The sequence below is a fragment of the Acartia tonsa genome, chromosome 14, assembly GCF_053477335.1.
Source record: "Acartia tonsa isolate MP-2025a chromosome 14, ASM5347733v1, whole genome shotgun sequence".
NCBI lineage: Eukaryota > Metazoa > Arthropoda > Copepoda > Calanoida > Acartiidae > Acartia > Acartia tonsa.
The window spans coordinates 12,009,747-12,033,018 of record NC_137273.1 but is presented as its reverse complement, the minus strand read 5'-3'; the positions used below and the strand labels follow the sequence as shown (position 1 = coordinate 12,033,018).

The following is a 23,272-nucleotide window of genomic DNA, read 5'->3' as shown; positions in this document are numbered from 1 at the left end:
AATACCATATTACCGAACGTTGATACCTATTACACTTACTTTTTTTAAACAAAGCTAAGAGATATGATTAATTTCTTACTATTTTTTTAACTGAACAGTTTAAGCCAAACAAAATCTAAATCATTATTTTAAAGTGTATTAAATACAATCATTGATATTCTTTTTTTAAAGCATTAAAATGAAAAATACTACTGACTGCACCCCTAGACGCCTCTAGGGGCACCTGTAGAAGAACCTTAATCAATTGGATTAAAATTTTTTACCGCAGCCTACTTGATGCTTCAATGTAAACAATAACAATATCAGTTAATTGGTCAATGATAAACAGACATTCAGACATCCTCTTTTATATAAAGTTACATTAAGACTTTTGTCTCTTAATAAAATAAAATTAAAATTTTTTTTCAACTAACCTGTTTCAATATGGCAAGATCTAGGATCCTCAAAATCAGTCTCCATTTCCTCAACTTCGCTGTCTGAATACTCTCCTGTCCCGCCTTCTCTTTCATTCTTTAAACCTTCCTTGATCCTCTGATTCTCCAATTTGCTGAGCAAAATCTCATTTCTGATCCTTTCATTTTCCAGCTCAAGCTTTAGAAGTTCATCATTACCCTCTTTGTCAACGGAGCTATTTTTGCCAACGGTTAATTTGGAGGGAATAAAGTTGGTCTCATAGGACTTCCAATGATTACCATCACCAATGTTCCAATCTTTGATCCGACTTTCGTGTTTTGCCTCTTTATTTTCAACATTACTTGTCATTTCATGGTTATCAAATTCATGTCTATTAACTAAATGCTGATCAGAAAGAGAATGATTATTTTGAACTTGAGGATTTAGTTGTGTATGCTCTTGTCTGTTCATACACATATCACGGCTGTCAAATGCATGCCTATTATGTAAATGCTGATCAGGTATATAATGATCATTTTCAACTTGATGAAAATAATGCACCTGTTCTTCTCTATTCATATACATAGCAAAACGATTTTTGAAAATTCTTTGCTGTTCTGTCATCATAGCATTAGCAAAAACTTCTCTTTCTTGTTTAAAAAGTTGACTGAATCCTACACAGATATTAAGAGGGGCAGGCATTCTGCCATTCAAAAAAAGATTCTCTTCGAAATGTTCACTGAAATAATAATTTGTGAAATACTTCTGCAGCTTTATTTTTCCTTTAGTGTTAAGGTTGTTTCCCAGTCCTCTTCTATCCTTAAATTCTTGCCAGATACTGTGGACACTGAAGCATCTAAATTCATTCTGGTATAAACCTTGTTTGCTGAGAAACTTGAATGGGTAGGAATCAGGCATTTGATTTCTTACATTTATATTTCTTAGATATGCATTGAAGTCATGAACTTTTGGCCAATTGTGCTCAAAGGCAGGCTTGTAAATACAAGAAGCAAAGACAATTTTATGCCTATCTATTTTCTTGTTCGCTTTGTCAATTTCTTCAACACTCTTGATCAGCTTTTCATTTGGAATCTTGCCAGCCAAATAATTAAACATAAAAAGAGTGATCTTATGCGGACTTTTTAAGGCTTCCAGCTTTTCAATAACCTTCTCTGTTAATCTTTCAACTGAACAACCATTGCGTAAAAAATAATTTATCTTTAAATGGTTGTCTTCATTAGATATATCATAGTCATTCATAGGGATATCAATGATGACCATATTTTTATAAGTAACTTGAGCTGACTTTTCAGTTGACAATTTGGAAGCATAAGCTTTGAGTTTGTCTTCAGCAAGAACAATTTTCGCGAATGATTGAAGAACTTTAAAGAAGGATGAATAATAGGAGCAAATACTACGGATACCATTTTCGTTTAGATTTGTTCCTCGACCAGTTTTATTAACAATTTCCTTCCATTGTCTTGGCTTAATCTGGTGGCTTATTATTTTCTCATTGTTTGGACCTTTCTTGATCAATGTTTTTGTCAAATGTTTGTTTGGGTTGCAAGTAGAAATTTTGTTCGCAATATTAACTTTGCTAATAAATTCATTAAGCTCCTCTATTTTAGTCCAGGCAAATTCCATGTCAGGTCTTAGGATTGCTGTTGAAAAGATTAGCGTATGCTTGCCAACCTTCTTATTTAGATCATTGATATCATTAATACAATTTTGAATAACTGTATTTCTAGTCATGCCGGCGATTTCGTTGAAGATTGCTACAACAATTTTAGATGGGTTTTTAAAGGTCTCCAAAATGTTATTAACTTTGGCAACCTTTTCTTTTAACGACATGCCATTGACTATCACAAATTTAATTTCTTTACTCATAATCTTTATTTGCTTTGGAGTGATAGGTATGTCAATAATAAGCATGTTCCAATGATCATCACTAACTTCAGTTTTTGAAGATTTTTCAGTGTCAATCGTTTCAGTTTTGCAGGATTTGTCAGTGACAACTGGTTTGGAAGATTTTTGCGAGTTATATGTTTCAGGTTTGGGGGATTTTTCATTGTCAATGGTTTCAACTTTGGAGGATTTTTCAGCTGCATTAATTTCGGGTTTAGAAGATTTTTCAATATTTCTAATCTTATCCAGGTCGTTGTCAATAGCTTCTACAAGAACTATGCACAACCTTTTGTTATAAAATGTACAGGACGGCTTAACTTGAAATTATTAGAATAAAATGAATACCTAATTCGAATGCAAAGAAAATTCTTGAAAAAGTTGGTAAAAAGAGAAAATAAGATACAAGGAGAACTATTATAAATCAAACATTTATATATTTGAAATATAAACTGACATTTAAACTGTTGAGAAAAGCTCCAAAAATCTAAAGTGTAGCAGAATTAGTTTAAAATTGTAATCTGATCTTGCCATGGCATGCATAATTGTAGAAAAGCTTTGTTATTAAAATAGTGTGCACAATCCTTTTAGATCATGGTCAGCCTCACTATCAACTGATTTTTCACCAATATCATCTTTATTCTTATCATTTTTTTCATTTTCTGCTTGTATGGGCATTTTGGCTTTCTCATTACCCTCCATTTCTCTGAAGCAATAAAAAAATAAAATTTAAATTTTTAATATAAAACCATGAGAAGATATTCGTCGGTCCATCTGTAATGCCGTTACTTGTATGTATATTGTAAGGGAAAGAAAGTTTGGTTCGTGTAGTCCAACCATTTGAAAGTGAGGGGGTTTGCTTGAAAAAAGGAACCTAAATCAACAAAAGTTATCTTTTGTTACATAAATAAAATTTAAGGCAAATAGAAACTTTCTTTTTATTTCCAGTTGATGTAAAACCTTGCTACTAATAAACATATACATCCTTGTATATTGCAATAAAATGTTACACAACATAAATATAAACATTTTAGGCATATCTGAAATTATATAAAAAAGCATGTTGGACTAACATTGGTTCTTCATAAAATTCACTTGATAAAAATCCTAAAATTCTAAAGCAAAACATTGACAACAGCAGAATTATTGAAGATACAAACAATAGATTTAAAAGGATAAAAAGTAACTTATATGAAGATAAACCTAATTAAAGAAAAAGGCAAAAAAGATAAAAAAAAAGTTCTTAACAGCTTAAAATCAATGCATTACTAAATGTAAAACAAACCTACCTTACTCCAAAGATACAACAAATCTTTTTAGGACTCAATAAACTTCTCTGATGAAAAAGAATCCAAAAATCAAAAAGCTGATCCAAATTCCCTTGCTTCAGATCATAATATTGCAGTTACTCATTTTACTGATCTGAAAGAATATTATCAAATTTTTAGTATAATAATCAAATATAATGTCAATATCGTGATAACAATTTATTGATTATGGAATTTTTATGTATGTAGACCCCTTCCCTCTCTAAAACAAGGCCGTGCAAGGTAAACAAGAAGGAATCTAAAGGAATGAAACAATGGTCGATAAAGTGATTTACATCTCCAATGATGATACACAAAATTCCCCCTCCTATAGATTACAATTAGTGGTTGAAACCTTTGGACAATGAGCCAACCAATCAAAATTCAAAAAGTCACCAAAGTTGTTAAGCCAACGAATAAGAAAACTTTGGTGACTTGAGTAATAAACAGCCCAATGTCTCCTCCCTCCCTGGCGTACAAGGATAATACAATAGAATATAAATTTACATTCCCATTTATAAATGTATAGAATTATATCAGTATACATTTCAAAGGGAAAAAAATAACTATACAAATCAAAACAACAACAAAAAGTGCAAATTAACAAATAACAAAAATATTCTTACTTTTGGGACAAAAATGTGTCATCTATAAAAAATATTTTGATTCTCATATTTCCGCTACTAAATGTTCCTGACAAACAACCTATTGTACAGCGCAAAAAAAAAGATTGATTATTCGTAAAAAAGTTCTAGGCAAAATATTTTTTCTTCAGTTGCCATATTCCTGTACCAAACACTAAATAACATTTGAATTATTAGATCAGCTGCAGTTCACGGTAAAATGTTTCTTGGATCGATAATCTCCTAAAATCTGTTAACTTTAAATAGCTAACAGCTTAACGGCTGAACGTAAATATCATGCTCAAACAAAATTTTAAAGAAAGCCTACAATTATTTCGAAATGGCCATAACTCAATGCACAATTATCTCGCAGGGCACATAAATGCACAAAGACTTATTTCACGCGTGTTTTCTTCAGTCAAGCTTTCTCTGATCATAGTTGGATCTTAGGTATTCCAGATTTTCATTGGCCGCTTATAACAATGTGCGGGCAAAAATGCAAGTTCAGCCGTTTGGCAGATAACAGCCTTTGAATGTAATAGATTTTGGGAGATAATAGATTCCAGGAACATATTACTATGAACTGCACCTCAACCGAAATTATTTATCAAATTCCTGTTCACATAAATCTGACTGAATCTAACAAGGACGACTTCTTTCCATGTGTGTCTGAACTACTCTGGCCTAAACAAAATAAAATTGTATTAAGATTTCGTCATTTGCAAAAGGTTGATAAAACAAGAATGAAAATATCCAAAAAAGCAAAGCGCATCAAACTTTAACAATTAGAGATATTTGAAAAACATTAGGTATGTTATCAAGAAATCAAAATAATAAAATATTGGTGTCTTTTTACATAGAAATTCTATAATTATTTTTTATTACAGCCAAATTAACAGGAAAAATTGTGAATCAAAAGATTTTATAATGATTTGAAATGGACGTACGGATTATCTGATAAAAAATCATAGAGCTACAACACTTTTTAGAGTACACCAAACTGTTACAGAAATTTAACATCCATAAAATATTGATTAGAACTCTCTTTAAATGTAAGGTCCAACCCTATATATAGAAAAGCTTCGCATTTAATATGAAGAAATGGATATCAATAATAGAAATAAAATTATTTAATTCACCTGACAACGATGGAGCAACAGTATGAGGTATTGTTTGCGGGTAGGCAGCTGTAGATTGTGTATAAGCAGCTGGTGGCTGCGGATACGCAGCCGTTGCTACATAACCAGCTGCGGCGGCAGCATAACCAGATCCTTGATAATAATCTGTGGTTTGTGAATATTGGGGGTAAGCCACTGCAGGAGGGGGGTTACCTACTCCAGGTGGGGGGTAAGCTATCGCAGATGGAGGGTATACTGTTGTAGCTTGAGGGTAAGTAGGAGTTGGCTGAGGGTAAGATGGAGTTTGAGTGTGGAAAGTAGGTGGTAAGCTATAGGCATCAAATGGTTCATCAACTCCGCCTAAATTTAATTCTTATTTTTAAAGATAATTCCAAATTTGAATTAAATTTTCAGGGATTTCTTTTCTTGGATTTTAAATGACAGACATTATGGAAAAGAGTGAAATGTGTATAATAAGTCACGTGACCTAAAAAAATAATACTTTGATAGGAACAGTCGAATTGTATGGCTTCTACACTTTGGAAAAAGCAAAAAATGCTTGCGTCTACAGATTATCAAGCAGTTGCTTACTACTGAAAAAGTATGGATTAATTCTACGTTTAAAAACATTATAGATAAGAATATGTTCCTAGTGTTTGTCTAGCTGCAGGTAAAGCTGGATTTACAGATGGTGGTGGCAAGGACACATCAGGTAGGGAAACTGGCGGCTTTTGAACTGAAATATTTAATAATAATGTAAGTTTATAACAAGTTAAATATTTATATGTATATTATTCAAATTTTTCTTTCCTATTTAACTAAAATAAGCCGAACATAAATTATGAATTTTTTAAAGTAATTATTTTGTTGGTGGAAGGGGTACTTTTTTCAGGGGCGAAATTTCTAGGGAAGGGAAAAGGAGGTACTCTACCCTAAAATAGTTAAAAATGTTCTTGACCTTTAATTAGCTTCAGTGTAAAGGAAACCTTATCAAAATCCTTTATTTTTTTATAAAATTTTACTTCGAATTAAATCAATTAACCTTTTTTATTTTCAAGATCATTTTTTGTGAGTTATTGGATCTTTTACCTGATATTTTGGGAGGAGGTGGAGCACTAATAGATGGAGCAGGCGGAGCTTTAGGCAAAGAAGAACTTTGTGAAGATAAAGACGACCTTTTTGAGGGAGTTGCCTCTTTTTCTGGCAAAGAAGACCTTTTCATGGAAAGAAGGATAAATAAATGTTTAGAAAATAGCCAAAATTGTTTAACTTTCTGACCTAGTAGGTATTGCATCAAAAAACTTTAAATTTGCTTCTTTTTATTTTTAAAAACTGTTAAGAAGATTCTTAATAGATTATGATACCCTGAAATATTGAGTATAAAAAAAATTATCATTTAGATCAAATTTCTTTATCCTTTTACCCATTCCTGTTAGTAGCCGTTGATGAAGATTGGACCGTTTTTTTAGTCACTTCTGCAATAGACTTGAGTAAATCTGCAACTGGAACGGATAGTGCTAGTCCCTTGGAAGAGGGAGTAGATGGTTTAGTTGAGGTAAATGATTTTTCTGTTGACACTGGATATCTGGGGGGATCTGTATCATCATTTGATGGATCGGCTGGGTCATAAACTAAGCAAGGAAAATTACGTCAATTAATTGTCAATTAAATGTAAATAAAAAAATGCATCAAACCTTACTGAAAAGAAATATCATAAATTAAAAAAAGCAAAGGTGTACTATTAAAAAAAAGGTGCTTAAACTCAAAAATCCGTGCAAGAACAGTACAACCCCCTGGGCCCTCCCCCCTATTTAAAAAAAATATGAGAAAACCTAACTTTCATATGGGTCATTCATATATCATAACAGAGCAAAAAATATGGTATTAGAAAAGGAAGACTAAAGGGAAATAAGACAGACTAACTGACATAGGTGACTGCAGAGAAACTCTGTTACTTAATTCTTACCTTTATTGCCAAAAACTCTTCTTCTTTTGTTGCTTGGTGATCTTTGAGCATCTTCCTGTCGATACAAATTATTTGAGGCTTGTGATGATATTGATAGATTTATTGATGATGTTGGTGGCAATCTAGATTGACTGAATGGCAATCCCTCAGAGGTCTGTGGCATGCTTGTTTGACTGTTTGCAAAGCTTGCAGAAGCATGTGACGTTGTTGGAGACAATTGTCTTTTGGAGACAGATTGTTTGTCTTGTGAAAAATTTCCTCCACTTCTTGAATTTGTTCTTTCTTCATCTCTAAATCTTTCACTTTCACTAGGTCTTCCTATATCTTTATTTCTGGAATCAAGTTGTCCATAATCATCTTTATTTCTTTTATATTGATCTCTTTCCCAACTTCTTGAATTTGACCGTCTTTGTCTAATTCTGTCTCTAGAAATACTCCGTGACCTTCTATTTATGCTCCTGCTATGGTTTGATCTTGACCTTGACCTTCTGTCCCTGCTCCTATTGATTGATCTCGACCTTGACCTTATGTTCCTGCTCCTATTGATTGATCTTGACCTAGACCTTCTGTCCTTGCTCCTATGATTTGATCTTGACCTTGGCCTTCTAGATCTGTAATTAGGACTTTGTCTTTGTATGAAGTCATCTGATGGATGATTATCTTCAGGTGAATCTTCAAACATTTTTCTCCTTTGTTCTCTTAAATCCATAAGATCTCTAGCAGCAGCATTAGCATCATCAGCAGGAATATCTTCAAGAAGTCTTTTTCTTTGTTCCCTTAATTCTCTGATTTTCTCTGAAACATCTCTGGAATCATGACGATGAAGGGCAATTGCTTGTTGATTTATGAATCTCTCTTGTTTTTGTTTTAGTAAATATTGTTCGAATTCTTCACTATTTACATCTCCTCTAAAAGGCTCTGGTGAAAAATTATCCAAAGTTTGATTTTCAACACTTTTACTTCTTGACCTCAATCTTTTATGTTCTTCATAAAAGTCATCATTAGGACTATCAATTCTCCTTTTGTTCATCTCAACATCTGCTCCTTTATTCATATGTATTCTTTTTCCAAAAATTGGTTCCTCATCAGGAATGGCTTGTTCTCTGCTTCCTCTATCATCTCTATGAACCCTTTGCAAGCTGTTTCTTTCACTACTATAGGCTCTTTGTAAATTGTCTCTGTCTTTAGAAGAATCATCTCTTTTACCAAGCTGTCCTCTTGGCTTGCTATTTCTCTCACTATTAAACTGGTCTCTTTGTGTGGGCTCAATATCAAATTGACCTCTTGAATTATAATCTGTTTCATAATATCCATCCCTATCATCATTATTATCTCTTTGTATGCTGTTTCTATTTTCATTAGATCGAACTTCTGAAGTATGACCTGTAACCATTTCATCAAGATCGGCTCGTTGCATATTATTTCTATCATCTTCAAATTGGCCTTTTTGTATGTTATATAGATCAACATTATGACAGCTTAGAATACTTTCTCGATCACCAATAATTTGATCTCTTTGAATGTTATCCCTATTGAAATGATCTTCTGGTATATATTCTTGGTGATTTCTTAGAGGGCCTTCCCTATTATTCATTGGCCTATTTTGGCTTTCTTCAAAATCCTTTCTGATTTTACGAAGTTCACTTTGTATGTTAAAATTATCAGGAGGAGCTCTTTGCATGTTAAAATTATCAGGAGGAACTCTTTTCATGTTAAAATTATCAGGATGAGCTCTTTGTATGTTAAAATTATCAGGTTGATCTCTTTGTATGTTAAAATTATCAGGATGAGCTCTTTGCATGTTAAAATTATCAGGATGATCTTTTTGCATGTTAAAATTATCAGGATGATCTCTTTGCATGTCAAAATTATCAGGATGGTCTCTTTGCATGTTAAAATTATCAGGATGAACTCTTTGCATGTCAAAATTATCTGGATGATATCTTTGCATGTTAAAATTATCAGGATGATCTCTTTGCATGCCAAAATTATCAAGATTATTAAGATTTTTCCTGTTAGCAAAAACAGGATCTTCTTCATATAATGGATACCGGCTCTGATAGATTTTGTTGACATCTGTGTTATCTGGTTGAGCCATCCTAAACAAAATTAAGCCTGTTTGTAAATCAACAAGGATGACAACATTCATAAGTAGCGAAGCTAATAAATTATGAATGGATATCGGCAGCGTTTCGGAGCCGAAGCCGGGAGCAGCAACATTTTTGGTGGAGTCGGAGCCGTATTTTTCGTTAAAAACGGCTCCGGCTCCAGAATCAGATTAGCTAAAAATGATTTTTTTAAAGTAATATCATAATTTGGCAACGGTCTATTTCCATATAATAAACTGAAAAACTTTTGTTACTTAACAAATTGACGCACATCCTTCTACTTTTATATAGCTTTAATCAAATAAAAGCAAAATATTTTATATTATTTATTTTATTTCATCAAATTCAATAATGAACAAATATTGATATATTAATTTTAAGGTAGGAGCCGGAGCCGCATCAAAATCACGAAAACTTGAAAATCTTGGAATCGATCTAGCACCCAAAATAACAGACATATGTACAAAACAATGTATAGAATAGATGGGCATATGTCATACAGGGTGTTTCAATAGAAATGTCTTTTTTTAAATTTTAATTAGGCATAGAAAATAAAACAATTATTTAAAATGCTTTATATATTTGGAAAACATATTGTGGGACATTTATGTTTCAAATATTTAAAAATGGTTATTTCAACAAATTATGCCCTAAAAACCGGTTTTTTTCCAAAGGCCTTTTTTGAAGATTTATGGATATAAAGTTGTGCAAAAAATACGCACATTTTTAAAATTCAAATTGCGCAGCTTGTATTAATAGTAGAAAAATGTTACGCATATCGTTAGATCCGTCATATGCTCTAGTTGGTGAAAATATAAGTACCGTTTTTGTGCAATTTGTACTTTAGGAGCTACGTTGAAAAATGTGAGAAAAAGGTTAAAAAGTCTTAAGTAAGTTTGAACATTTTACCACGTAGCTCTTATACTATACGCAGCACAGGAATAGTTCTTATATATCGAAAAACTAGAGCTTATGACAATTCTAACGGTATGCATAACGTTTTTATACTATTAACACAAGCCGCGCAATTTGAATTTTAGAAATGTGCACATTTTTTGCACAACCTTTAAATCCATAAATCTTCGAAAAAAGGCCTTTGGAAAAAACCGGTTTTTAGGGCATAATTTGTTGAAATAACCATTTTTAAATATTTGAAACATAAATGTCCCACAATATGTTTTCCAAATATATAAATTTTTTTATATATTTGTTTTATTTTCTATGCCTAATTAAGATTTTAAAAAAGACATTTCTATTGAAATACCCTGTAGGAATCTTCACTAAAAATTTCAGCTGTCTATCTTGAATAGGAGCCGAGAAAATCACGTTTCTCCCATAGCGTTACGGACAGACTGGCTGACGGAAAAAGTTAATTCAAGAGTAGCTTCGCTACTAAAAACCAACATAGTGTTTTACTTTTCTAGTATGCTTTTTGTTGTGAAGCGTGTTAATTTGTTAAACTTTGGGTAACCACATGTATGTATGTAAAATGTAATCAAACATTTGCAAAAAAATCTTTTTAAAAAATTAAGGCATACCTATACATATTTTTTACTGTACGTGTACATAACCTTATTTTTTTGTATTAAATAAAAACTGGCATAAACGTACTAAGCGGCTTACATATATAATAAAAAGTAGAACGAAGTCTGTCTGTTTGTAAGTATCTCTCTAACTGCTTAACCAATAAGGTTCTCCTTAACAGGGTAGCTTCTCATAGGTTCCGGGAAGGTCTATTTTAGGGGAGAGTTCCACCACCAACCCAAGAGAAATCTCCCCTAGAAAAAAATTACCAACCCCCCCCCCCCAAAAAAAAAAAAAACTAGATACTATTATGAATACTAGCGGATTCAACCCCTAGAAGCCTCTAGGGGCACTTAAGGTAGGAGGGGAAAAAGTCGACCTCATCCCATTTGAAATTTGAGTTTCAAAAGAGTAAAAAAATATTTTTTGGGGGGAAGGGGGTGAAGACACCCTCCACAAAAAGAGTTTAAAACCTTCCCAGGACCTATAAGAAGCTTCACTGTAAAGGAGAACAATATCGGTTCAGCGGTTAGCGAGATCCTTCAGGACAGACAAAAAACGCTTACTACTTTATATAATAGGATTAGAAGACCTACCTGTTTACATGATCGTTGCTGACACTCTTCCCAATGTTTCTATCGCAATAATCTGTATCTTTCACTTTGTTTATTCTACAGATATTGTCCCACTGTGAAATGGTGTCCATACAAACTGGCAAATATTGGAGCAAAATAGCAGCTAAGAAATTAATTCAAAATGAACACAAAATATTGTAAAAGAGTTTTATAAAAATAATGTATACTGTGTACTATATAAATATATATTTAATCATTGGAGCCTCTGTTAATCTTACACTATGACTGTACCCAGCCGTCCTGTAATGCATTAACAGAGACTCCTGTTTATTGCAGGTTATTTAGATAGATATGGCTAGCGGCTTCTTAAGCGCTTAGATATAAGTTACATTCCAACAACATCCTTGTGTGTCATCAGTAAATCTTCATTCAACAGCATAGAGGCGTACACAGTGGGGGCTGACGTCAAACCAGCTCGCACCACAAACAAAACTTAGCTGTTGGAGAATATCTGCTGAACTGTAACAACACACAATACTTTGAAAGGTGTGTATACTTACGTGGTGGCAGCGGTATTTCTACCCACGCAAAATGTCAAAAATTAAAATTGACCCTCCCAGCCAACTTCCCAGCTCTGGTATTACAGCAATACAGTACAAGCAGTGGAAAGTAGCACTTAAAATATTTCTCCAACAAACTTCAGAATTTCGTGAATTCTATCCCGGAGGTAAATATCCACAATGGGAGGCTCTTGAAGACAACCCGCTAAGAATATCCAAATTAGCCAGCTCCGACAAAAAAACAACAGCCACTTCTGATGAATTGGTGGAACACCTTGCTCAACGTCGAATTTATCTCGAAACCTTCCTTGGTATTATTGCCAGATACTCAGACGAAGGAGACTTCGATGACATTCTTGAAAAATCAACAAGTTTGGAATTTATATTCCAACTACATGAACGGCGATATGGAATCCAAAGAAAGGGGAGATACTTCCATAGATTAGATTCCATCAGATTTGATAAATCAACAATGACTGATCACTACAAATTCTACACTGACTTACGTTCATGCTTTAAAAGTAACCTTCTCAAGAAAGGTGATCCTGTAAAATCTAAAAATTCTGTGATGGCTGAAGATGAGAAAATTACTCCAACAACCGAATGTCTGCTCATTTCAATTGCCCTGGAAAGAATAGATCCTAGACTTCCATCTGAAATTGACCGTATTTTTGGACATCGAATGAACGAAGGAACCACACTACTTGATCTTCATAGTGAAATTTTATCTTATGTCCCCAGAGCACTTGAAGCTTTAGACAGAGATGAAATGGTCTGCAATGCCTACATGCTTCAACAACAACAAGAACCAGAAAATGATAACAATGAAGATATTGACTTAAATTCATTCTCCTACAATAAACCTAGAATGAATACACGTCCAAACAGATCCTTTAAGCCTAACCAACAACGAAACCAAGCAAAAAAGTTTTGCAAAGTATGTCAAGCGCTTGAGATGCCAACATATATTATTAACAGTCATAACCCCTCTGACTGCAGAAAAAAACACATGCTTCAACAGATTGCCATTGATGATGCCGAAATACAGCAAAATCCTGAACAAGATTGACTAGCACAACAGCCAATAATGGCTGGCCTCGAAACAATAAAAACTTTAGATCCACAACCTTCACAAATTCTTACTGTTTTTACAAAATCTGGAAACCCTGTCTATATCACCTTGGATGGCGGTGCCACAGGCTCATTTATAACAAAAAAGTGTGCTGATGAGAATAACTTTAAAATATGGAAAAACAACCAATCTGCTGGTCTTGCTGATAATTTAACAAGTGTTAAATCTGTTGGTTACATTGAAGAAACTCTTTATCGAGATAAATGGTCTGTTATTTTCAAAGCCTTAGTTGTTGATAACTTAAAAGCCCAAGCCTATGGTGGCCAACCTTTTTTGATATCCAATGATATAATTCAACGTCCTGCAAAAAACCTCATAACAATCCATGGCCAATATACAGTTCTGCAAACAAATGCAAATATACCTGCAACCATGCCAAATTCTGCTGCTCTGATAACTGTCGCTAATATGAATTTAAAGAAAGAAGTTCTATACCCTGGACAATCCATCAACATACCCATACCTCCAACTATCATCTCTCCTAAAGTATCTGTTCTGCCATGGATGGAAACTAAGGTAAATAATTTTCCTAAACTTCAAATTGTTGATAATAAGCAAGGTTATGTTGAAATTGATAATACCACAAATGAGCCCATTATTATTGGTAGCGATTTAAATGTCATTGGATTAAGGGAATGTATAGAAACTGATTTAGCTGAAATCCGTCAAATCCCTCATACTAAACGTTCATTTGCAAAAACAAACAATCACATAGATCAGATAAATGCCAAAATCAAGGAAACGGACATCCTTTCTGAAAAACAAATAAACATGTTAAAATCTTTACATAATGATTATAATAATGTTTTTGATGGACAACTTACAGGATACAATCACCATTTTGGTAAACATACAGCCTCAATTCAATGGGCTGATGATTCTAGACCTAAATCTGCAAGGGCATATTCGCCAAAATGGTCCTCTGCAACTGATAAACTTTTACAGGAAAAGATTGATGAGCTAACTGAGATGGGTGTACTTACTGATCCCTACGAGAATGATATTCAGATTAAATGTATCCATCCATGTTTCCTACAGAAGAAAGCAAGAGCTGGAAGTAAACCACTGGACCAATGCAACACTGACGAGGTAAGATTTCTTACTGCAGCTAATGCTGTTAATGATAAATGCCGTCAAGTACAGACTAAAGTCCCTGACCAAAATGAGATCTTTAGATTTGTTGCACACAACCCCTTCATAATTTATGCAGATTTATATGAAAGCTTTTTCCAAAACCATTTAAATCAAAAAGATTGGGGCTATATGGCTATAAATTCACCATTCAAAGGGTTAAGAGTCTATACAAGATCAACCCAGGGTTTGCTTAATCAAGATGAGGAACTAAACCAACTACTCTCTAAAGTTCTGGGAAAACTAATAATGGAGGGCCTATGCATGAAAATCGCCGATGACCTTTTAATTGGGGGCGAAACTATTGAGGATGCTATTGAAAATTGGGGTAAAGTTCTGAAACAACTGTCTCTGTCCAATCTTAAACTGTCTCCTGGAAAAGTTAGGATTTTCCCCAAAGAAGCAACAATTTTTGGTTGGGTTGTCAAAAATGGCAAAATAACTCCAGATCCCCACAGACAACTAGCTCTAACCAAAACCAAATACACTGATATCATCAAAATCAAAGATCTACGTTCATGGATGGGTGTGTATAAAACATTTTTGATTGCTATGCCAAATTTAGCTGGTTTAATGGACCCTTTTGATAAATTTGTCGCCGGTGTTAAAGACAACAAATCTGATATTATTTGGACTAATTCTCTTATTCAGGCATTTGAGACAGCAACTGAGAGGGCAAAGGATTCTATAAAATATTTAGCTCTACCTAAGAGAAATGAACAGTTAATCCTGATGCCTGATGCCACTGTGAAGAACCCAGCTGTTGGATTTACTATGAATGTTGTGAGGGACAATCAACTTCTGCCGGTAATTTTTTATAGTTTTAAATTATCTGACCAACAAAAAGACTGGTTTCCTTGTGAAAGAGAGTGTTTAGCTTTATCCACAGCCGTTAAAAAGTGCTCACACTATATAATTGAGTCAAATTTACCAACATTAGTTTTGACTGATAGCAAACCTGTCATGGAAGCCTCAAAATTAATTAAACAGGGTAAGTTTTCAGCATCTTCTAGAATGTCGTCTTTTCTATGCTCTATTAGTAGATACAAAATTGATATACAACATGTTTCTGGAAAATTTAAAAACAACATTGCTCCAGATTATCTTTCCAGAAATCCAGCCAAATGTAATAATAATTCCTGCCAAGTGTGTAAATTTATCAATGAAACTGCTACTTTAGCCGCTAATAATGTTGAAAATGATATAAGTGCTATTCCTCTAGGCTCTGTTGATTCGTGGAAAAAAATGCAATTTGAGGATTATGCTTGCTCTGAAGCCTACAGAAGGCTTAAATCTGGACAACAACCATCCAAAAGAGGACAAAATTCCAACGATATTAGACGATACTATGGTACATGTCAGGCCAAAAATCTTTTGGTTGTGGAAGATAAAATCCCAAATACAACTCAGGTAAATTTTCGTATTGTTGTTCCCAAAGATTTTGTTCCAGCTGTCATAACACATTTACACAATCAAGACAATAAGCATTTATCATCTTATCAATTAGAAAAGACTTTCAATCGACATTTTTTCGGTATCCATGTGAAACTAGCCATTAAAGAAACTCTAGACAACTGTACTCTTTGCAAAGCAAATAAACAGATTCCCATTAAAAACGCAAATCCCACTTCTGTTTGTAATCCTGAATCCCCTGGGCGCATTTTTAATGCTGATGTAATCAAACGACACCAACAGAAAATTCTCGTATGTACTGACCTTTTCTCGTCATATACAACTGCATGTTTAATATCTGATGAAAAAGCTGAAACTTTGAAAAATGCATTAATCAAACTAATTACACCAATTAGGAGCCAAATGAATGTTTTAATCAGAACCGATTCTGCCACGGGATTTAAAGCTTTGATAAATGATCAATCTTTTCAAAAATTACGCATTTTAATTGAAACCACTGACCCCTCCAACAAAAATTCGATTGCCACTGTAGATAATGCCATTAAAATGCTTGAAAACGAAATTGTCAAAAATGCCCCTCATTCCACTCAAATTAATGAAACAATACTTGCTCTTGCCCTCACAAACCTAAATTCTATGATTAGAAATCGTGGTTTATCTGCACATGAAATTTTATTTTCCAGGGATAATATTTCAAATAAAAATCTACATTTTTCAGACAAACAACTTGCTGAAAAACAAGTTTCTATCAAAACAACAAACAATGTGAAACAAGATGATGAAAACAAAGCCACTACTTCCTTCAAATCAGGTGATTTTATTGCAATAAACAATGAAAAATCTAAACATAATACTCGTGATGTATACTTAGTAAATAAAGTATTTGAGGACAAACTACAAGTCAATAAAATTATAAGATTCCATTCTGAAAATTCTAAACTTCAAACTAAGCCCAGAATTGTAAGAAAAAATGACGTATTTTCTGTTATACAACACAAAACTACCTACAAACCTACTGAAAAATATCATGAAAATGTTCCTACAAAACCACAAACAAATAAACCAGTTTTTCAAAAATGGAATCCATTTCCAAACTATGATGATATTGAAGACAGTGATGATGATTATACAAAACCTGAAAACAATTCTGATCCTTATTCTGACCTAAGATTGTGGGAAGAAAATCAAAGATTACATGCTAGAGAAACTTTAATATTAAATGCTTCAACTCCAAGACAAAAATCACAAAGTATAAGTGATTTCCGAGCTACACGTCAAGATTCAACCTCAACCCAAGACGAGTGGGATCATAATTTTGACACAAACAATCCTCAATACCAAGAATCTGATGATGAATCATTTCATGATGTGTTTGATGAATTTGAAACTATTATGAATGAAACTTTAACTCCAATGAACCAAGTACAGTCTATTGATAATCTTTACCAAACCCATGGTTTAAATGTCAACACAAATCTATGCCAAAATGTTTCAAACATTCTTCCACCTGCTACAAACCAATCAAAAAAAAGAATTTCTCCTCCAAGACAACTTTTGCCGTTGGAAAAAGAACAACGTGGAATTGAAACTAGAAGAATGAAACAGGTAAGATTAACATGCTCCAATGATAGCCTCGAAACCCTTGGAAAAGGGGAAAAAAAGAAGAAAAGTGGAAATGCGCAATAATCTGTATCTTTCACTTTGTTTATTCTACAGATATTGTCCCACTGTGAAATGGTGTCCATACAAACTGGCAAATATTGGAGCAAAATAGCAGCTAAGAAATTAATTCAAAATGAACACAAAATATTGTAAAAGAGTTTTATAAAAATAATGTATACTGTGTACTATATAAATATATATTTAATCATTGGAGCCTCTGTTAATCTTACACTATGACTGTACCCAGCCATCCTGTAATGCATTAACAGAGACTCCTGTTTATTGCAGGTTATTTAGATAGATATGGCTAGCGGCTTCTTAAGCGCTTAGATATAAGTTACATTCCAACAACATCCTTGTGTGTCATCAGTAAATCTTCATTCAACAGCATAGAGGCGTACACAGTGGGGGCTGACGTCAAACCAGCTCGCACCACAAACAAAACTTAGCTGTTGGAGAATATCTGCTGAACTGTAACAACACACAATACTTTGAAAGGTGTGTATACTTACGTATCAAGCATGCTCATGAGATTCTTCGTTATGTCAAAAGGATCAGCTTCCTTAGGTTTTTCTAGTAAAAACAACAAAAATTACATAATGTCATAAGCTAAATTGAAATCAAAGGCATAAATATTGTGAGGATTTCCAATCAACTATCTTTGATAATGAATGGGGAATGTTATTTAATCTGAGGTTTTCTTAGACAATATCTTGTGATACTCATCACTTAACAAATAAAAAAGTACTCTACACTGCAAACTAAATAAAAAAGTAAAGATGAATTATAGATTGGCATCTGCGCTATCATTTTCAATGGCTCCACTAAATGTACAATTGGATGAGGTATCTTTTTTTTAAAGTTTCCAATGTTAATTTGATAAAAATCACCACCAATAAAGCAGTGTTAAAATTATTAAAGATAAAAATTAGCCCCAAATATAAAAAAAAGTTAATGAATGTGTTAAAAAAATCTTATACCTTGATCTGTAGTTACCCAACGCATAAACTTTCTTTTGGGAACCTTTTTTCCCGCCTTTATAATCCAATGTTTGACCGTACTTGATGAAATTCCATACTCCTTGCCAACACAATACGGGTCAATAAATTCCTCGGTAACTTTGCGCACGATTAACTCCTTCTGTTCGGGTGTAAAGGAGGCAGTTGCACCCTCTTTGTTTCCACCACCTAAAAAATAACAAAAGTTTTATAAATTTCATTGCTAATTTTGTTCGAAAATATGTACCTAATTAGGCTCTTTGATTTACATTGTACGTACATGATGCTGTTTTTGGAGGAGGGGAGGGTATATTTTATGCTAGGGGGCCTTTGGATTAGATTATTTATAAACATTAACATTATTGGATAGACACAGATAAACAGAAATCCTTTTAATTTTATTAGTAGATTGTCTAAATATCAATCTATTTGACTTTAAAAACAATCTGATGCCTTTTTGAATTTAGAAACTGTCCTTTCGTGTAAAACATTCAAAGCCCTTAAACATTTAAAAATTATTTTCCAAATTATGCAGCAAGCTAAACCAAGTTTTATATTGAATAAAAAAAAGTAATCATGTCTCTATGTATGATGGGCATGTCTTTTTTTATGCCAAATTGGCAAGGATTAAATTAAAAGGGGTCTTTTCATGCCTAATCTTAACATAAAAAGGGTTATCTTCAAGATTTCAAGCACTTACAAAGGTTTAAATTGCGAGGGATTGTTTTTTTAACACCCTTCAACACCTCCTCTCCAACTTTTTTTAATAAGTATATTAGAAATGAAAAAAAACTTACCAGTAGTTTTAACAGAGGTAGAATGCAAGGTAGGAGGAATAACTTCATGTTCTGGCCAGCTTTCTCTCATTTCTTTTTTCTTATCCTTCTTCTTGGGTTTTTTTGGGTGCTTCTTGGGCTTTGGGGAGTCTGTGGTTTGTTTGTCAGGCTCAATATCTAATCCTAAAATGATGTCAAAAGATCCAATAAATTCATTTAAAGATTTAAGGTAATTGGAGTGATTCTTTGTATGTTTTTGTTTATGATCAATATTGTTAAGTTGTTCAAATATTAATGATAAATGAAATTGACCAGGCTTTAATTAGGTAAGTAACACAAAAATATGCAGTAGGTATAGAAAAAATAACATTTCAGGAAAGGTTAGTTGGCATATGATCTATTACAAGAATACTATTCAACATACGAATGACAGACATACACACTTTAAATTAGTTATTTAATAGCAAAATTATTAGAGAATTATGTGATACCTGGAATAAATACAATATCCCCAGAACGTTCTGGAGAATTGATGGCTTCATAACCAGAAGTATCAACAACTTTCTTGTCCAACTCCTTGAAGAAATCAGGCTCGGGTGATATTCGCTCCAGGTCCTTGTCTAAATAAAACATAAATTGGATTGTAACATGATAAAAATCTTTTCAATAAGTTAGAACCATTGTAGAATTTGTAAAATGTAATTATTTACAGAAATTTTCAAAGTTAGATAGACAGCATACGATCTAAACAATTAAAAAATATAAAAGGAAAATTCCGTAAAGATGTAGGTAATTTATCAGTCAAATGCGCTTATTTGGTCAAACTGTTTTTAAATTTGCGTTTCATTATATTATACTATATGTTTGTTCAACATTAAGAACAATTAGACTTTATAAGCGCATTTGACTGGAAGCTTGCTCACAATTTTACGGAATATTACGAAAGATTCTATTCCCTTTATGATGATACAAAAAAAACATTTCTTCATCAAAAAATTCAAGCAGTCAATTTTTTCAATTAGATAGGTAGCAATAGTAATAAAAAATGTTAAATAAAACATACCTATAGCAGAACTTGAATTTCTTTTTTGCTCTAGTGCTCTTTTTTCCAATTTCTTCATTTGCCTTCTATCTTCCTTTTTAATTTTGGCTTTTTTATGCTTTTTTTTACCCTTAACAGGCGGCAGGTCATCTGTATGTATGTTAGAAACAGATTTTTTGGTATAAATTGGTGTTGAATCTTCAACGATTTCAATATCAGACTCACTAAAATGGTCATCATTATAAATTGTGATATAATCATTGTTTTCATACCCTTTTTTACCTTCATCATTTTGCTTTGAGCTGTCTTTGTTTGTAGGTATTGAGTTCTTTGCATTAGTTTTGGATGGTCCAGGTTCGGGGTCAAGAATCTCAATATCATTGTCTTTGTCATTGTTAACTTTGGAAGGTTTATCTTGTTCTGCAGATTTATTAGAATCTTTATTCTGCTTAGGGTCTGTTTTTCCAGTATCTCTTTTGTCAACTGTATTTTGATTGGATTGTGTTTTTTTACTTGATTTACTGTCAGCCTTTTTAAGTGAAGCATTACTCAACACTTTTCCCTTTTCAATAACTTCTCTAAGTTCATTATAGGTTATTTTAGGAGATTTAGTTGGAGGTACAATTTCTTCCACAATTATTTCTTCAACCACTGTTACTCCAGGATTTTCTTTCTCGATAGTTTCTTTTATTTTAGTATCAGAAGATTTAGATTTCTTAGCATCTTCTTTATTTCTTGAAACTGAAGGGTTAGAACTGTTTTTTCTTTCAAAAACCTCATCAAGTCTATTTTCAGTTGTCCTAACCTTGGCAGCAGTAGATTTATTATCATTCTCATACAGATTTTCATATTTGTTTTTCTGGTCATTTTTCTTTTCATTGCTTGAACTCTGATCATATCTATTAACTTTTATCTGTCTGTTTTCTTGAAATCCGCCTTCGTATCTCTGAGTCGCAATCCTTTTCTCATTTTGGAAACTATCATATCTTCTAACATTAGGTTTATCACTACCTTTATCATTTTTATCCTCCTTTTCTTGATAAATACCTAATTTTCGGTTGTATTCAATTGATTTATTTTCTATTCTTGTATCATACATATTATGATCATCATATCTATGAACTTGTGATCTTTGATAGTCATTAAATCTATCTGGTTCTGAAACTTGCTGATATCTTCTATCATCAAATACTCTTTGTTCTTGATTGTATCCCTGACCCTGCTCTTGATTATCATAATAATCACCAGCATCATATCTCTGAATTATGTGATGATTATCAGAAAATAAATCTTTCTTTTGAAACTTTTCCAACCCATATCCAACTCTACTTGGTCCTGGAACAGGAGGAAAATCGTCGAAATTTGCACTTGCATAATTTTCTTGGCCTCTAATTCTTTCAGGAGCATTAAGACTTAAATTAATTTCATGTCTTAGATCTTCTTGGTGTCCATAATTATCAAGACTGTTATTCTTGTTATAACTGTCAAGTTCTTGTTGCATTTTTAATCTTCTTGCCTCCACTTCTGCAATTCTTTTTCTCACACTTAATAAATCCATATCTTCTTCAAAACTTTCATCCTAAATAAAGATGCATTTAATATAAATAAAATCACTATTTAAAAGAAAAAATAGTACGTAAGTTAAATTCTTTTAAATAAAACAAGATTTTCTAAATTTCACGTATGGACAAAATTAAAGTCATTCCTTACAATAGTACCTAGTTAATTACAATAGAATTAGGTAATTAAATACAAATAATTTATTTGTAATAATAAACTTACATGCAAATTACTGTTTTCATATCTTGAGACAGGCTCCATATGATTTGAATCATATCTTGATGGCCCTGAATAAAATAATATTTTTAATCAATTAAGCCTTAGAATGTAAGTTATTTAATTAAAGGCAAAAAAGGATAACATTTTTATGAAGTTTTTAAAATGTTAACATTTGTGTGTCTACAGATCCAATAAAATCAGACGGTGCTTTCACTCACTGAAACACTGAACCGCCCCCCCCCCCCCTATTTCAATTTTAGTTTTGAAAGAAGAATAAGTAAAAAATTGTGGGTGGGAGGGGGTGAGCATTTTTGTAAGGCACCCTCCCACAAAATAGGTATAAATCTTTCAAGGAATTATGAGAAGCTACATAGTAAAGGAGAACCATATTGGTTTAATCAGCAATTAGTAAGATCCATCAGTACACACAGACAGACACAGATCCTGTTATTTCTATATAAGGATTAATTCTCTATTTAGTGCTTAGGTACATAATGAATTGTTACCTGCTATTGGAAGATTATCTGATTGTTGGAGGTATGGACAATCCATTTCCAAATGTCCAATATTATCACAATTTAAACATCCCATAATCTGATTATTATCTGGCATACTGAAGCATGTCGCTGATAAATGTCCCTTTTTGCCACAGCTTTTACACAATGGATTTATGACAGGACACCTTTTAGAAATGTGACCATGATCACCACATTTCCTACATGCTCTTGTATCCCCAAGTGGACAGTCTTTGTAAAAATGTCCAGGTTTATTACAATTTCTGCAAATGTCGTTAATTTTTGCAACACTTTGGCACTCCAAAGTAGAGTGTCCTTTCTTTTTACATACATTGCAGTAGATTATCTTGCAATTTTTAGTCTTGTGTCCAGGTTCATTACAGTTTTTGCATGCATGTATGATTTTTGTTTTACATACTCTTGCAAAATGTCCTTTTTTGCCACATGTTTCACAGCTATTAATTTGGGCGGGACAATCTTCTTTCTTGTGCATTTCTGGGGAGATGATAATAAAAATATTACTTTCAAATCTATAAACCTAAACTAGTTGTCAGAAAAATAAACGCTTAAAAATGAAAATGCTATAAATCACGCAAGAATTATCGCGAATTTTCTTTATAATGAATTAGTAAAGTAATCTTTTTAAATATTGAATATTTTATTATCATCCCGAAGCCACAAAATTTACACTTTCCATCGTATCTTTCCTCTGCAATTTTGAATCGTACTTTCTCCATCAATGGGCAGT

General features: G+C 32.9%; 1 protein-coding gene across 10 annotated transcripts in view; it reads right to left on the bottom strand.

Annotated features, from left to right (window-relative positions):
• LOC145305733 (uncharacterized) overlaps positions 1-23,045 on the bottom strand; it is a 28,527-nt gene extending 5,482 nt beyond the window's left edge. For 2 of the 10 annotated variants that reach the window (XM_080147500.1, XM_080147501.1), the window contains exons 1-3: positions 5,365-5,735; positions 3,585-4,909; positions 414-3,001 (exon numbers count right to left, since the gene is read on the bottom strand). In XM_080147500.1, the coding sequence (XP_080003626.1) occupies positions 414-2,325 (1,912 nt within the window). In that variant the 5' untranslated portion in view covers positions 2,326-3,001; positions 3,585-4,909; positions 5,365-5,735. Of the gene's footprint in view, positions 1-413; positions 3,002-3,584; positions 4,910-5,364; positions 6,080-6,432; positions 6,560-6,766; positions 6,975-7,309; positions 9,409-11,537; positions 11,577-17,926; positions 17,988-18,394; positions 18,602-19,209; positions 19,372-19,679; positions 19,809-20,251; positions 21,810-22,012; positions 22,078-22,515 lie in introns of those variants that run through there. The other 8 variants (XM_080147492.1, XM_080147493.1, XM_080147494.1 and 5 more) reach the window with 8 other exon arrangements.
• Positions 23,046-23,272: the final 227 nt, after the last annotated feature.